The sequence below is a fragment of the Octopus sinensis genome, linkage group LG1, assembly GCF_006345805.1.
Source record: "Octopus sinensis linkage group LG1, ASM634580v1, whole genome shotgun sequence".
Taxonomy (NCBI): Eukaryota; Metazoa; Mollusca; class Cephalopoda; order Octopoda; family Octopodidae; genus Octopus; species Octopus sinensis.
The window spans coordinates 130129574-130148058 of NC_042997.1; the positions used below are offsets into that span (position 1 = coordinate 130129574).

Sequence of the window (18485 nt, forward strand, 5' to 3'; positions counted from 1 at the left end):
TCCAAACTCCTGTTGTCTGTTGTGACATGGTTTCTACATCTGGATGCCTTTCTTAATGCCAACCACTTAACATAGTCTGCTGGGTGCTTTTTATGTGCCAACGGCTCCTGAAAGGACAATCTGGTATCTGTAGATGACGATTTAACTTAGTTTGATGTGTCTTATCAAATACAGCAAATTTCCACATCTCCCAGTCCCTTGTCATTTCCTCAGTGAGGCCCAGTGTCCGAATATTTTAAATATTTCTATTTCCTATAAGGAAATTTATAAACAACAATTCTAGTACCTGTGGCATAATAAAATGCACCCAGTCTATGCAGTATAGTAATTTGTTAGTAGGAAAAAGTATCGAATTATAAAAGCCATGGTAACAATGAAACGTGTTATATACAACAGCAAATTAGCCGTTTTCTGTTTATTGAACAAGACATATCCACCAATTTGTCTTGAACTGTTACAACCTCTCCTACTAATGCTAACATGGAAAGCTGGTATTGATGATGTGGAAGAATATTCAGGCATATTCAACACATGCAAGTATGGAAAAATATACATGATGATGATGATGGTGGTGGTAGTGGTGGTATTCTGATAACGAAGGCGTCAAGCTGGCAGAAACGTTAGCACGCCAGGTGAAATGCTTAGCGGTATTTCGTCTGCCGCTACGTTCTGAGTTCAAATTTCGCCGAGGTTGACTTTGCCTTTCATCCTTTCGGGGTTGATTAAATAAGTACCAGTTACGCACTGGGGTCGATGTAACCGACTTAATCCATTTGTCTGTACTTGTTTGTCCCCTCTGTGTTTAGCCCCTTGTGGGTAGTAAAGAAATAGGTATTCTGATAATGAGTTTCGATTCTGTATAGAAGATTAACTTTCTCTCAATTAGATTTGAAAAGTTGTTCCCTAACCTTATAAATAAATATTCTAAAATTTATTATTATGATATCTGTTTTACAAACTCACTATATAATACTTCATCTCTCCATCTTTTATTTACTACTGTATTGCCAAAATAGTCTTCACTTCTTGCCTACTCCTTCCTGTTTACCATTACCATTGGAATATATAAATCTTTCTCGTGTATTAGAGCCTTTGTGTTTACCTTCAACACTTCAATCACAAGCTTTCAAACTTCTCTATTTGTAAACCAGTAACTTCAGCAGTGGTTTTCTACTTAATCCCACCTTCAGTTCCAAACTCTCATTCTGTTCAGTTCCTTAAATCACTGCTTAATCATCTTAACAGTATCTGCTTCTCAAAATGGTTTATTTTATGAATTTTTTTTAACTTTTAAGATGATCATGTTGCAAATTTGATGAATGTTTCTTTACTGAATGATGCCTCTTTTACAGATCTCTGTCAGTGCTAGCCTATTTACAGTCAGGCATGAGGTCACCCCAGTCAACATCATCCTACTCTGTCTTTTCTCGTAGCCCACCTACATCTGATGGAATGTTCTCTATCAGTAATTACTATGCTTTTAAAGAAAAGGTAAAGATTTACTTTGTTTTTCTAAACTGTTCGTTATTCTTCTTTTACTTCCAATTATTGTCACCCTCCTCTTCGCCATCATTGTTACCACTCAGTTATATTTTGTTTCTCCTAGACAAATTCAAATCTTGTTTCATAACTCAATAGATTTTGTTAGCAGATAAGTAGATCATAATTATCATCATTATCTAATGTCCATTTTCCATGCTGGTATGGGCTGGGTACTTTAACATGAGCTGGCTAGCCAGAGGACTGCACCAAGCTCCAGTGTCTACTTTGGCATAGTTTCTACGGATGGATACTTTTCCTTATGCCAACCACTTAACAGAGTGCACTGCGGTCTTTTTATATGGCAGCAGCAGCAGTGATGTCTCCAAGTAATTTGCTAGACAAGACACTTCAGTTGAAGGCTGTGGTATTGAGGGAGGTGATTTATGCCAGGTGATGAGAAGTTAAAACATGTTAGGATAGTGATAGGTTTATTGCTGTACAACAGATACATGATTACACCACCTGAACTAAGAAGAGGATGGTGGTGAAGATGTGTCTGGGCACACCCTTGTCTCAAGCACCCCTGTCATTCAGTGGCTTTTAATACCAAAGAGGATACTACAAGATATTATAAGCAATTATATTTATCATGTAAACAAGATAGTAGAGTTCAAAATGTGATTAGTTTAATGCTTATTTACTGATATTTAGTTTGGAAGTTTTATGTTTTCCAAGTGTATCTTGCTGTGGAATCTTTTAGAAGGCAGGTATAATTCTAGGAAAATCACCTCTGTATAAATCTCTTTTTTTTACTGATATTTATTTGTTGTAAACCTGTCCCACTAAAGGACCATTATTATGTTTGCCTTCTCCTCCTCCTTCCCCTTGTACTATCAAGTCAACAATTTTGGGCAGTTTTCATCAGATGGTGTATAGGTTTGATGCTCATCTACTGTTTCATGTCATCAACCCTCTGCTCTGAGGTTATTGCCAACAAGCTCAGCCTTCCACAATCTTTACCACAAAAATATATTTACTTCAATGCCTTTGAGAAAAAGGGGGTCACTAATTGTAACAAGGATGAAGGTCTCTGGAACACTTGAGGGGTGCCGGTCTTATCCTGTTACATTTAATTATTTGTCGAAAGGAAAACAGCAATAAATGATATTTATTTTTCTGGATTCGCAATAATATATATACATATAATTCCTTCAGGGCGAACCGGTAGCCATTTTGTTTTCTGGAGCCACTACAATCTTCTGTTTCGTGCTTCTGCACTCGAGGGTGAGCCTTGTAGTGACGCCATTTTGGAAGTCTTCAGCACACATGTGCAGAGTTGGATTTCTTCCAGTAGGCTGCTGGAAGTCCCCTCATGCGCATGCGCAGAGAACTACCAACAACAAGATTTCCCACTGGATCTGTCTTTTTCGAAGCTGCAGCCGAATTGAATGGACATGTCCTTGCGGGTCTCCCAAGCAAGCCAACACGTAGAGGAGCCCTTCTATGCTGGAACGAGATAGCAATTGGCTCACACATGTTAACTAATGTGACTAGTTTCATGGCCCATGGCTACTGGTTCGCCCTGAAGGAAATATATGTATATATATATTATTGCGAATCCAGAAAAATAAATATCATTTATTGCTGTTGAAGTTATTCGAAGTCTTGGTTTTCCTTTTGACAAATAATTTAATGTAACAGGATAAGACCGGCACCCCTCAAGTGTTCCAGAGACCTTCATCCTTGTTACAGGAATAACTACATTGACAACAGTAACTACTGTTAGTTTATTGAAATTGTGTCAAAGGCAGGACTATGTCAAATGTAATGTGTTGTCTATTTTCCCCATAATATCTAAATACATTCCCTGTATGTTTTCGTTTGGCTGCAGAAGCGAAATCGAAGCCGATGTCGTTCTAAAGATACTTTAGATTCAAAAGGTCGAGATTCAGAACTGAAGAAGATGCCAAAAGTGAACCCAGTCATTATTTATGATGTTTTACCTCTGCAGATGCTTAACAAACAGTTAGCTGAAAACTATATGTGAGTATTCCTTCTTTGCCCTTTGTTGTACTCTTTTGTCAGCTGCTGTCTGTGAAAATAGCTTTAGTTACTACGAGGGTTTATTTCGACCCTTTAGAATTGGAATTTTGAAAAGTAAAAATTTTGCATTATGTGGCTTGTTATTCTCTTTAAGTGAACATTTTTCTGGTTGAAATACACTGAAAAATGGCGACATAGCAGTAAAAAAATTGTAAAAAAAATAGGGATTGTCATAGAAAAAGAGCACCTTTTTGATGTAAATAATTTTTGGTGTTAACATGGTCCAATTTGAATTTTATCTTCTATGGAATGAAGAGCAAGCCTTCTTCTATCATACTCTCAATTTTGGTCAACTTGCATCACAGAGTCTCCGAAGAGATATTGTTAGTTGAAGGCTACCAAACCTGCCATACACAGACAACTTCAGCTTTATATATATATAGAGATTGACAGAAGTTATAAATAAACGCATCATCATCATTTTAATGTCCATCCTTCCATGCTCGCAAGAGTCAAATGGAATTTGTCAAGACAGATTTGTTACAGCTGGATGCCCTTCCTGTCACCAACCCTCACCTGTTTCCAAGTAAGGTAATATTTCCTCATCACCATTTTCATGGAAGATTGGAAACAGCAGGCACTACTTGCATGACTGACACCCATTTTATAAATATCCTGTGATGTCAAGGCAAGGAGACAATAACACACCCATGCGTACTCTCACAAACCTGTATATACATACATACATATACAACAGGCTTCTTTCAGTTTCCAAGTTCACTTGCAAGACTTTGGTTGACCCAGGGCTACAGTGGAAGATATTTTGTTGATACTTACCCAAGGTGCCACACAGTGGGACTGAACCCAAAACCATGTAGTTGGGAAGCAAACTTCTTACAGTGCAGCTTTGCCTGTTTACACACACACACACACCACACACACACACACACACACACATACACACACATGCAATGTTAATGTCTGTATGAAAAATTTCTGTGTTTATTTCTAAGACAATTTTAATGGTGCTCTCTGATTTAGAATGTATTAACTGTTTTACTGTAGCACCTGTGCCAGTGGCACGTAAACGTAACTAGCACCTGTGCCAGTTACATATAAAAAGCACCTTTTGAGTGCTGAGCCTCATGGAGGGTATGACAAATGACGAAGACCTTTGGCAATATGCCATGCTTGAGTAGAAGACCCATCAAGCCAAGTGAAATCATAGCTGTGGCAGATACTGGTGTCATGCAACAGGCACCCATGCCAGTGACACGTAAAAGCACCCATTACACTCTCGGAATGGTTGGCATTAGGAAGGACATCCAGCCAGAGATACCTTGCCAAATCAGACTGGAGTCTGGTGCAGCCTTTCAGCTTACCAACCCTGGTCGAACCATCCAGTCCATGCCAGCATGGACAATGGACGCTAAATGATGATGATGATGAAGACTAATTTTTCTTTCTCACATTTATATATTGTTGCTTTTACAGAATCCAATTAAATGATATTCCTAAGATGTGCAGCCACAATGGTAATGCCGCACTTGCAGTTGGAAGGAAAGATTTAGTACAGGTAAATTGTTTGCTGTTGTTGTACTGATACATCTAGTCTTCCATTTCGTATTCGTTTTTATTTCATGTAATTATGTCCTCTTTTAAATTGATTATGGAACTGAAATTGGTGTAAATGTTGATAGTGAATTGGCTGTAACATGTTTTCTGACCCTTACAGATGGTGAGGCTTAGAATTTAAATATAGTGAAATATGCCCTCACACACAACACTATACTTACTTCACTCTTGAATTCACCCACTCATTGACATAGCACCCTATATCCACTTCATTAACTGGCATAAATATCCTCTATCTTCTGCTTTGATTGATATACTCTAACCCTGTATCTACCTCACTCTTATATTCACCCCACTGGCTAACACAAATCACTGTACCCACCCCACTAATTGATAAAACATCCTCTATTCACCACACTGGCTAATATAGCATCCTCTAGCCACTACACTGATAGGTAAGATGCCCTCTATCTACCCTGCTGACAGTCACAGCCCTCTTAACACCCTCTGTCCACTCTGCTAGCTGGTATAACACGCTCTATCCTCTCCACTGATGAACATAATATGCTCTAGCTGATGTAACATCCTCTGTCCATTCCACTGTGAGATAAAACACCCTCTATCTACCCTGCTAACAGTCACAGCCTTTTATCCACCTTATCATTATACCATGCAACACTGTACTATATTTTACATTTCAGTTGTCTGATTTCTTTACTTTCAGATGTGGTCATGGCTGGCTTTGGTTGCTGGAGGTGGTCAAGATTTTAGTAAAGATCCCTTTGATGGTGCCCCTTGGGCTCAGCATACTTTTGGAAGAAAACTAATAAAATCTTTGTAAGTGTCCCCTTCTCTTCCTTTCTTTTCTTATATTTTTTTGCTACCTTTCCCATCCACTGTATCTTGCTAGTTTGTATATTTTATTTCATTGTGCCAATGGGCAGTCTTTTGGTATCGAAACCAGTACTTTTGACCACTTGTAATCTAGTGTCTTCAGAATATTCTACAAATGCAGCAAATAACATTTGTTCATGCAGGCTAGAAATGTGGACATTAAAACTGATGGTGATGTATGTGTATTCGTTTGTACTTGTATGCATGTGCACATGAATGTGTGCATGCAAAAGTAAGTGAATTTTAATATTTCATTTGTCACCATGTAAGCTTAGCTGTCCTAATATTGACATTATGACTGGGTGCTCTGTGTTTTCAAAGATCTATGGAATATAAAAATTTCTTACCTAAAAACCAGGTGAGGGTTGGCATCATGAAGAGCATCTAGCCATAAACCCAGCTTTGAAATCAGTTTCCTTCCTGAACTATACTGGCATGGAGAAATAGATACCTTGTGAATGAATTTTGTAGACAGAAACTGTGTGGAAACCAGTGTTATTGATATATATATATATGTCAAAAAGAGGGTGAAAAAATTGGATATTAATTTAATAACATCAATTTAAACACCAATGGACTAGCGCATAAAAGACTGAGATTCAGTAAATATTATTAATACACAAATATGAGAGAGAATCCACTATGTGGATGCTCTTACGCTAGATATAGATCCGCAAGGGTCTGAACCACTAAGAATTGTTGTCGAGAAAAATTTTAGCACACTATAAACGTAAGCGAGCAGGACAAATGAAAAATAACAAAAATATAGATTAACCCCATACAATTGTTTCACTGTTAATAAATTATGCAATTTTACTTACATAATTATCTTCAGGTCCTCAGTGAGGTACGTCATAAAATATAATTTGTCAAACTGCACGCTATGTATTAACACGAGGTCAAAGACACGAGCAATTCGGCCTATTATATTCAGTTATATTCAAATGCCCTTGTTCTAGCGCGCCAAATTCCCGGAAATAAATACTGCACAAGTAATTTACTGCAGTAGTTTACGCCGTTTTGAGAACATATTAATTTATAATTAAAGTCAAAAAGAGGGTGAAAAAATTGGATATTAATTTAATAACATCAATTTAAACAATTTATATATATATGTGGAGGCACATGGCTTAGTGGTTAGGGTGTCAGCATCATGATCGTAAGATTGCGGTTTCGATTCCTGGACCAGGCGATGCGTTATGTTCTTGAGCAAAAGACTTCATTTCACGTTGCTCTAGTCCACTCAGCTGGCAAAAATGAGTAACACTGTGATGGACTGGCGTCTCATCCAGCTGGGGAACACATATGTCATAGAAACTGGGAACTGGGCCCATGAGCCTAGCTAGGCTTTAAAAGGATGCATTTATTTATTTTATTATATATATATATATATATATAATCATCATCATCATTTAGTGTACATTGTCCATGCTGGCATGGGTCGTCGGATGGTTTGATCAGGGCTGCACCAGACTGCAGTCTGATTTGGTATGGTTTCTACTACTGAATGCTCTTCCTAATGCCAACCACTCCCAGAGTGTAAGGGATGCTTTTACATGCCACTGGCACAGGTGCCAGTTGCATGACACCAGTATCTGCCATGATTACGATATCACTTGGCTTGAGGGGTCTTTTTCTGAAGCACAGCATATTGCCAAATGTCTCAGTCATTTGTTATTGCCTCACTGTTATCCTACACAGTTTGCTTTCACTATAACATATGGATTCCATTTTCCTTCTTTTTTTTACCTTTTTGTCATGGTTTTTATAATTGGATGCTTTTCCTTTCATCTTTACAACATGGACTTGGTGCATTTTACACCTCCAGCTCCAGGGAGTTTTCTGTCTGGACTAAAAGTGTTCATATGCATATGTGTGACTTTCAATGCTTGTATAAGAATGTGTATGAATATGTAAATATAGATAAGAAATAAGAAACTTTAATATTGTCCCGAGTGAGGTCATTGCCAGTACTGCCTGACTGGCCTCCGTGCAGGTGGCATGTAAAAAGCACCCACTACACTCTCGGAGTGGTTGGCATTAGGAAGGGCATCCAGCTGTAGAAACTCTGCCAGATCTAGATTGGAGCCTGGTGCAGCCATCTGGTTCGCCAGCCCTCAGTCAAATCATCCAACCCATGCTAGCATGGAAAGCAGACGTTAAACGATGATGATGATGATGTAGCAATCTGCTCCTCAGTGTACACAACTATCCCAACCAGTGGAACTGAAGACTTTATGCCCGTCCTATACAATATGTTTAACTACTCATAATGCATGGTTTATTTATTGTGTTTGTAATGATTTTTATGTCTTTCTCTTCTATTATCTAGGCTTGACCACTACATGAGTATCTATGACATTCAAACATGTGCAATGTTGTCCTGTTTATTATGGACAAAATCTGTTGCTCAACAACTTCAACAACCTCCACATTCGCCAAAACCAGACAAAGAGAATATACCACCAAACGTAAGTGTCTTTTTCTATTTCTCATCAATCTTCATATTCTGGAGGATAAAATGTCTTCATTTCTCTAAGCAATGGATCAAAGTATTGTTATATGTCATTTATTTGGATTTACCTCAGACTATTTCATTTGATAGTAGGGAGCCATTAAAGAAAGTATTTTGTTATATTCATTTAAATCTATTGTTACTATTTTTCTGTTGAAATACATTGCTTTTGGAAATTAATTTTGAAAATAACAAAGAATTTAGTAAAATAACTTTGCCGTTATTAACTAGCTGGTGTTTGAAAAATAATTTAATATGAAATTTTTATGGAAGGTTTTAACTTTGATCAGTTTAAAACAGTTAAGTTTGTATCATAGAACCAGGAGTGGTCTCATATAGGTTGGTATCAAAAGGGTTAAAGGATGTGCTTCTAGCTATTGTACTATATATAATCCTTTCTACTATAGGCACAAAGCCTGAAATTTGGTGGGAGAAGGTAGTCAATTACATCAGCTTCAGTGTGTAACTGGTACTAATTTTATTGACCCGGAAAGGATGAAAGGCAAAGTCAACTTCGGCGCAATTTGAACTCAGAATCATAGCGGCAGATGAAACATTGCTAAGCATTTCGCCCAGCATGCTACTGATTCTACCAGCTCACCACTTTTTTTGTACTATATATAATGACACATGATTCGTATAAAACCAGTATGTTGTTAGAGACATGGAGTAAGATTAATAGAAGAGAATACTTATGACTATATCCTCACAATAGAAAGAGAGAAAGTGAGAGAGAGACACACAATTGTAAGATATGGATTACAGCTTGTTGAAAGATGATTGCTGCAGAGGTTGAATTCCTATTCAGAAATGTTTTAAGTTTATTTTTCAGTTACTTTGTATTCCACTCCTTATTTGGGTGGGCAGTGTTGTCCATAGAAAAGATTGTTCAGTCATCCAGAGTTACAAAGAATCAAGTAGTCTCTAATGTCTGAAGTAGGGGATCATCTAGTGAAACCCATTCCTGTTCATTCTAATTTGCTTCCCATCTCTGGACATTCTGTTGCAGCACCCCTGCTAGAAAAGGGAACTCAATGTAGTCTGCTGATTTAGTGAATGTAATAAATAAATAAATTTCACACATTCTTCTACTGTTTGCAAACACAGAAACAACGACATATCAATGATCTTGAATCTATATTAAAAGCTAAATACTTCCAAACTGTTCACAACAAAACCAGTAACAAAGGCTGATATCAAACATTCCATTGCTACCTGGTGGTTTGAATCCAACCAATCGTGGCCGTTTGCCAGCCTCCTCTGGCCTCTGTGCCGGTGGCACGTAAAAAAACACCCACAGAGTGGTTGGGATTAGGAAGGGCCTCCAGCTATAGAAACACTGCCAGATCAGACTGGAGCCTGGTGCAGCCTCCATGGCTTCCCAGACCACAGTCGAACCGTCCAATCCATGCTAGCATGGAAAACAGACGTTAAATGATGATGATATTGTGTTTGCAAACCAAACACCATATATCAATGCTTTTTACATGGCACACCAACCCTAGTGCTTTTTATGTGGCATACTGTAGAGGACAGGTCTTCTTGAGAAAAGCAATGTGCCGTATATCTGAGTCCTTTGTCATTTCCTTTGTAAGGTAGACCAAACCACAGATCAAAAAACAATCTGGCAGTAACAAAGCATTTGTTTGTAATCATTGCTGACCCAGCTTTATTGTGAATATCAAGGAAATATTGTACTAAATATCAGACACTTAATATATGGTGTTTGGTTTACAAATAGCAGTAAATCCCAATGAAGGGCCATCTTTAGGATTCACATGAGGTTTAAATTTCCCAGTTTATACTTCATCATGTGAAGTATATATTTCCAAATTCATGTGTGTTGCTTCAAAGGTGAAGTGATGACAGAGAAAGACTTATTTAATAGCTGCTCATTAATTCAACTCCAGTGATCATGGAAAGGGGCAAGTGTGGAAGTAGCTGCCATCAGCACATTGTGGTTCTATACACTCCATATGAACTCTGCAGCTGCTACAGATGCACACTGTCATGCATCATCATCATTTCCATGTTCCATACTGGCACGGGTTGGACAATTCAATAGGATCCGATGGGTCCAAGGACTGCATTTCGCTTGGTGTATGTTCTATGGGTGGATATTTTTCCTGACGCCAACCACTTTGCAATATATGGTTTTTACAAGACCCCAGCATTAATGAGGCCACATTGGAGTTACTGTACACATGTACATTAACACACACACATGCATGCACACACACTGTCATATATACATTAACACACACACACTACACTTATGAAATATGTTTGCAATACAGATAAACATTTAAGGCAATGAGCTGGCAGAATTCTTAGCGGCATTTCATCCGTCTTTACATTCTGATTGCAAATTCCCCCAAAGTCAACTTTCCCTTCCACCCTTTTGGGGCCGATCAAATAAGTACCAGTTGAGCACTAGGGTCGATGTAACCGAATTAGACCCTCCCCTGAATTTACTGGCCCTGTGCTAAAATTTGAAACCAATATAGATAAACATCAAAATGTGTGGATAAATTTATCAAATGTTTTCTGTAACCATTGACAATGTCTTTGTCGGTAACATATTAGCTACTCCTAGCAACAATATTACTTCGGTGAAACTCTGAGTTGAAATCAACTCTGCTTTGTTTGTAGAATTACTCTAGGTTTCTTCCAAATATTTTGTCTATAATTTGTTATTTTTAGTATTTATTTATTAATCAATGATGGATTAAAATATATCTGCTGATAATTACTGTTGTTGGTCGTATATAATCTGTGTTTTGTTTAGATATATATATTATATATTGTATATATATGTAATAATAATTTACAGTAAACAGGTATGGTATTCATTGATATATGGAACATTCACATGTTACAGTAAAATGCCATATTACATAGCAGTTTCTACAACTGTTTTGTAATTATTACAACATTTTGATGAAACACATGTATGCTCTATAAAGCAACGAATACCATACTGGTTTTCTGTAAGTTATTATTATTTCTGGAGATGTACTTGCATAGCAAGTGACTTGATCTGAGATTGTGTGCTGAAACAAAAACAATTGCAGCATGGAAGGTATTTATAATCCATTTAAAAAGCACGCAAAATCTGTTAGATTCACTTCAAGATTTAAATTTGATTTGTGTTAAAATATTTTTGTTGCTTTGAAATTGTGAGCTGTACCCTGACAAAATTTTGTGTGTTTATTATTATTTGTATTATTTGGCTTGTATTCTACACTCTAGCCTACTCTGCGGTTGATGTCCCGTGTCGTACAACACTAAATACTGGAGCAGAGTGTAAAACCCACTACTGAGCTTGCCCTTTTGTTACATATTGTTTCACAGTGCCTTATATGTATATAGTTTATTTATTTATTTTGTTTTCTATACTGTCACTAATAACATTCATGTCACTCTACATAACCACCAGTGAAAATAATATCTTTACACAGCTATCCAGGATTTTACTGTCTTCTCTTCACAGCTATTAGTCAGATTAATGCCTTCTTTATTGTTCTACCCCACAGCTACTGCTGTGATTCTAATCTTTCTCTTCATAGATACCAGTAGTACTAAAGTCCTTTCTTTACAGCTACCACAGACACCAACACATTCTCTATACAAAATACCAATCATTAACACTGATGCATTCTCTTCACAGTTATTACCAAATGTTGGAGATGATATTCTTTCTTGTTACTTATCATTTCAAGAATTCTCAATATATTTATGCTTTCATGAATTACTCTTTAAATATACTCAGTATGTCTTCACTTTGATTACTGAGACTAATTCTTATTATTTCTTCTTTTAGTAATTTTGTTTTTCCTTTGTTTTTGTTTTTTTTTCAGTTTGTTTTACAGTTAGACCTCTTTGAAACAGTTATTCAATGCTGTAACTTTAAAAGTTTAAGGCTAGATGTCCTTTAAAACTGTGTTCCTCATAAGAAGCAGGGGCAGGGGTTGAACCAGGGAATTTTCAAAGGCTGAGTAGACAAATTCATCTTCATCGTCGTCATTGTTACAATATTCATTTTTCCATGCTGGCATGGGTCAGACAGAATTTTGAGGGAAAGATTTTCTACAATCGAATGCCATATCTGTTTAGAATTCTCACATGTTTCTGAGTAAGATAATATTTCCCTTCCACAAAAATTAAAAGCAGAGGAAGCTACTTCTATGATGCTGACACTCATTTACAACTATCATACCATGTCAAGACAAAGAGGTACAAAGTCACATGCATACGTACACACCACACATACATTTGTGGGATGGGCCAAAAATCATGAAGTATAAAAATGCAGTTAGTGCTAACAGGTAGTACCCACAGATTTTGTGAGTTTTGGCTAACCATCATCACCACCATCACCATCATATAATGTCTGTTTTTCCATAATAGCATATGTGGGATAGCTTGACAGGAACCGGCAATCCGGAGGATTGCTTTGGCATAGTTTCTATGGCTGGATGCCAACCTCTCTGCAGAGTTTACTGAGTGGTTTTTATGTGGCACTAGCACTAGTGAGGTCACTGAGTAACGTACAAGACATGACCTCTCAACTGAGTGGGGAGTGATATTGAATAAGGTATCTTTATACCAGGTTATGTCAGGCTAAAGTATGATAGAGGAACAAGTGTTTTGCTGTAGGGAAGATAAATGGTTGCCCCACTTGATGAAAACAACAGTTGGTGACAAAGATGTATTGGGACATACCTTCAAGTAACAGGAAGGTGAATTATAAGAGAAGTGGTGTGAGATGGTGTAAGTAATTATACTGTTGTGTGAGAGGAGAGTGGCAGATAAACATAGATGGTCAGTTGTGAATATCAGCTGGAGGGGAAGGTAATTGGAGTAGGTTGGGTCAGGGTAGTAATAAGTGGCAGTAGAGATGTTGTGGAGTGTGTGAAAGAGATGCACAATGCCCATGATGAAGTCAGGTACATTAGGGTGGAAATGGTTGGAGACAAACTAGTAAGGGGTGGGGCTGCCATTGGCAAAATGTGATAATGCTAAAATAGCTTCAAAATCACTGTTATATAACTAAAATAACCAGTGTGTTTATGTATTACATCTGGTTATCAAATAAAATATATTTTAGGCTTAAAACAAATGATCATTGATTACTTCTCTTTTCTAGAATGTAACCATGACAGGAGCTGTGAAAGGGAAAAAAAATTCTTTCTCTACTAAAAATACACCTACACAACTAGAACTATCCATTTTTTAGTACTCTGTCCCTCTGATACACACACTCACTAATAACTAGCTTTCCAGAGTACCATAAACCTGTGGTATCACATCTCAGTCTCCATATGTGCCACCAGCCTGTCATGTCACATATATTTATCTTGCATCATGTCACCAGCCTGTGGTGCAGTGTGTGTTATATATATTCTTTTATTTCTTTTACTTGTTTTGGTCATTTGACTGCGGCCATGCTGGAGTACTGCCTTGAAGGATTTTAGTCAAACAAATTGACCGCAGGACTTATTTTTCAAGTCTATTACTTATTGTATCAGTCTTTTTTGCTGAACCGCTATGTTATGGGGACATAAACACACCACCAGCAGTTGTTAAGCAGTGATGGGGAGGACACACACACACACACACACACTCAGTGGTGCATACATATATATGTGCCTATATGATGAGCTTCTTTCAGTTTCCATCTACCAAGCTCTCTCACAAGGTTTTGATCAGCCCAAGACTATAGCAGAAGACACTTACTCAAGGTGTCATGCAATGGGACTGAACCTAGAACCATGTGGTTGGGAAACAAGCTTCTTAACACAGCTACTCCTGCACCTATATATATTCTTTACTGTCCTTTTATTCTTTTACTTGTTTCAGTCATTTGACTGTGACCATGCTGGAGCACCGCCTATAGTCAAGCAAATCAACTCGAGGACTTATTCTTTGTAAGCCTAGTACTTGTTCTAGCATGTAAAGTGGTACTCTTTGTGTGTGAGCTAGGGCGGTTTCTTCAATCTCAATATAAGCTATTTATTTTCAATGTCACAATGACCTGATTTAATTATATTCAGCTGAGAACGTTTCAAAAAACTTCTTTTATATTCATTTACCATGTTGCTGTAAAATGGAAATTTGGTGTACTGTATATATATATATATATATATATATATAGCAATAAGAAAATAGAGGAGAACAATAGGTGGTTCATCAACTTTTAGACATTATATTATGTTAACTTATTTATTTATTTACTAAACTGATAATTACAATAATATACATACATATAACATATTATTCGTTACATATAAGATATAAAATATAGTAATATATAAGAATATACTCTTTACTCTCTCTCTTTTACTCTTTTACTTGTTTCAGTCAGTTGACTGCGGCCATGCTGGAGCACCGCCTTTAGTCGAGCAACTCGACCCCGGGACTTATTCTTTGTAAGCCCAGTACTTATTCTATCGGTCTCTTTTGCCAACCGCTAAGTAACGGGGACATAAACACACCAGCATCGGTTGTCAAGCAATGCTAGGGGGGACAAACACAGACACACAAACATACACGCACACATATATATATATACATATATACGATGGGCTTCTTTCAGTTTCCGTCTACAAAATCCACTCACAAGGCTTTGGTTGGCCCGAGGCTATAGTAGAAGACACTTGCCCAAGGTGCCACGCAGTGGGACTGAACCTGGAACCATGTGGTTGGTAAGCAAGCTACTTACCACACAGTCACTCCTGCGCATTTATTTTAGATCATTATGACTACCTTTGATTTCGCCTTGCTACTTGATTTAGACAGAAGGCTTGTTGAGAACTTTTTATTAATTGAAGTGATATTCTGAGATGTTACAGTTCTATATTTAAGAGATGAGAAATTATGTAGATTATTTACATTATTTACATTTGACAGATATTTGTCCTCGTCTTGTTTGTTGTTAGCACAACGTTTCGGCTGATATACCCTCCAGCTTTCGTCGAGTGCCTTGGGGAAATTTTGAACATGGGTCCTCGTTCCTTAAGGTATTTTTCTATGTTGTTGTTGTTGTTGTTGTTCTTGTTCTTCTTCTTCTTCTTCTTCTTTTCCTCCTCCTCCTCCTTCAGATCACTACCTCGAATCAAACTCGGAATCTTGGGGTCAGTAGGCCGCACTCTTAACCACTGGTTAAGAGCGCGGCTTACTAACCCCGTGATTCTGAGTTCAATTCCAGGCAGTGACCTGAATAATAATAATAATAATAACAACAACAACGAAAAATATCTTAGGAATGAGAACCCAGGTTCGAAATTTCCCCAAGACACCTGATGAAGGCTGGAGGGTATATCAGCTGAAACATTGTGTTAACAACAAACAAGATGAGGACAAATATCCATCAAATGTAAATAATGTAAATAATCTATTCTGAGATTTGTTTATGACAAAGTTTGCTTTGTTATGTACTAGTATAACTTCTTTTTTTTATATATATATGAGAGACTGTCATCATCATCATCATCTGATGTTTTAAATCCAGGTTTTGTCCCCATTAATGGGAGTGGCCGGATCTACCTCAGTGCTATAGCAATCGCTCTCACACCATCTCGCCATCTTGCCCGGTTTTAGGCACCCTCATTTCTCAAGCCAACTCTCCCAATCTCCTCCTCCACCTGTCCCCTCCATTTTTTCCTTGGTCTACCTTGCTTTTGTGGTCCATTTACCTCAAATGCAAGCACCCACAGTCACTTGTCAAAATCAATATATGAATGCCATTTAGATTTGAAACTGTTTTTATGTAGTATTTGCATTGAAATTGATATTTCTGTTAGGTCACCCATAACGGAAAAGCAAGATATAAAGTTTTCTGTAAGATTGGTAACTTACAGGTTATTTAATGACAGCAAGAAGGTTTTATGATGATATAGTTATTCATTGTAGGCCTGTTATATGGGCTTGGATATTGTTTTACTAAGCTAAAAGTTTGACAGCTTATCGACCTGTACTCAAAAGAGCTATATATTTATATCGTTGTTGTTTGTTCCTCCTTGAGCCATGCTTGGCTCATAAGGGCCAATTTCCAGGTTTCATTGGCGTATAGGTTCCCCACCTGGACAGGATGTCGGTCCTTCGCAGCTGAGCTGCAAGATGCTGGAGGAAAGAATGAAAGAAATTTGTGGTGTAAGAGTCTGCAGAAGTTCACCATTACTTTCTGCCGGAGGCACGTGGAGCTTAGCTGTTTTGCTCTTAAGCACACACTTTGCCTGGTCTGAGATTCGAACCCACAATCCCTTGACCACGAGTCTGCTGCTCTAACCAGTAGGCCATTTGCCTCCACATTGGCATACTTAAATCATCTTAAAAAGCATTTGATTAGTTATGGAAAAAAATTTTGAAATATCACACGTGTTTGATATTGCAGGTTGTTTGTTGATATTGATGGTGTGTGGCCTAGCGGTTAGGGTTTTGGGCTCATGATCCTAAGGTCATGAGTTCAATTCCTGGCAGCACATTGTGTCTTTGAGCAAGACATTTTATTTCACATTTCTCCAGTCCACTCGGCCAAAATTCAAAGCCAAATATAATGTGTGTGTGTGTAAATATATTTATGTAACAGTTAACATATTTTTTGATGTAACTAAATATGATTGGTTAATTCACATTACACAACCAACCATTCTTCTCATACCAACTACCACATCAGCCACCTCTCTCTCTCTCTCTTTAAATAACTCACCACTCTCTCTCTCTCTCTCTCATGGTACCTCTCCTCCACAACTCATACTTGTTCTCTTTATCTTTCATTCACTGAATTACATCATCTACTTCCTGCCCCACATTTTATCTCATTCACATCTTTTTCACTTTCTTCCACCATCACATTCAATTTACAATTTGGTCATATGACTGTCTGAAACTTTTAACTTGGTTATGCAATGTGACCTCTGTTTTATAAGTTAGTTGGGTGAGATTAAGGATTTGGCTGCTATTTCTAGTGGATAAAGTAGCTGTAGATAGGCTCCTTGATTTGACTGGGATTTCGGTGTTTTTGTGAAATAGCTAAAATTCAACCAAGAAAATATATCAATCTTGTTTCTAATTTACTTTCATACAGTTTCAATGAAATATGATAAACCAGATCAAACAGGTTTTATTATGTGCTGGTGGCACGTGAACAAAACATTCGAGCGAAGTCGTTGCCAGTGCTGCTTGACTGACTCCTGTGCAGGTTGCATGTAAAAAACACCATTTTCGAGTGTGGCCGTTGCCAGTACCGCCAGACTGGCCCTCAAAAACACCATTTTCGAGCGTAGCCATTCCCAGTACTGCCAGACTGGCCCTCATGCCAGTGGCACTTTAAAAGCACCCACTACACTCTCGGAGTGGTTGGCGTTAGGAAGGGCATCCAGCTGTAGAAACTCTGCCAGATCAGATTGGAGCCTGGCGCAGCCATCTGGTTCGCCAGTCCTCAGTCAAATTGTCCAACCCATGCTAGCATGGAAAGTGAACGTTAAATGATGGTGATAATGATTACATGAAACAGAAGGTCTGAGATATATGAGATATATTAAGAAAGCTGGAATGATATTATATTGTTATGTCTCCTCCAAAAGTAACAACTAACTCACTCCATAGCTTTGTAATGTTAATATCGATACATAGTATCAAGGTTATAGAGGAGACAGTCGATTAAATTCAGCTGTGTTTCTTCTATAAATTTAGTACCCTGTGCTGATGATGATCATCATCATTGTTTAATGTCCGTTTTCCATGCTGGCATGGGTTGGATGGTTCGACTGGGGTCTGGGAAGCCAGGAGGCCGCACCAGACTCCAGTCTGATCTGGCAGTGTTTCTAGAGCTGGATGCCCTTCCTAACGCCAACCACTCCAAGAGTGTAGCGGGTACTTTTTACCTGCCACCGGCACAGGGCCCAGAAAGGGCTGGCAACAACCACAACCAGTTGGTGTTTTTTACATGCCACCGGCACAGAAGCCAGCATGG

General features: G+C 37.9%; 1 protein-coding gene across 12 annotated transcripts in view; it reads left to right on the forward strand.

The window, feature by feature from the left end:
* The window catches only part of LOC115217488 (GATOR complex protein WDR59), a 150926-nt gene that overhangs the window by 44389 nt on the left and 88052 nt on the right, over nucleotides 1-18485 (forward strand). For all 12 annotated transcript variants that reach the window (XR_004999976.1, XR_003882171.2, XM_036504592.1 and 9 more), the window contains exons 17-21: nucleotides 1353-1491; nucleotides 3374-3525; nucleotides 5020-5101; nucleotides 5825-5937; nucleotides 8327-8465. Coding sequence is in view for 10 of the 12 variants with exons in the window: in XM_036504592.1 (XP_036360485.1) it covers nucleotides 1353-1491; nucleotides 3374-3525; nucleotides 5020-5101; nucleotides 5825-5937; nucleotides 8327-8465 (625 nt within the window). In the remaining 2 variants the exon portion in view is untranslated. The remainder of the gene's footprint in view (nucleotides 1-1352; nucleotides 1492-3373; nucleotides 3526-5019; nucleotides 5102-5824; nucleotides 5938-8326; nucleotides 8466-18485) is intronic.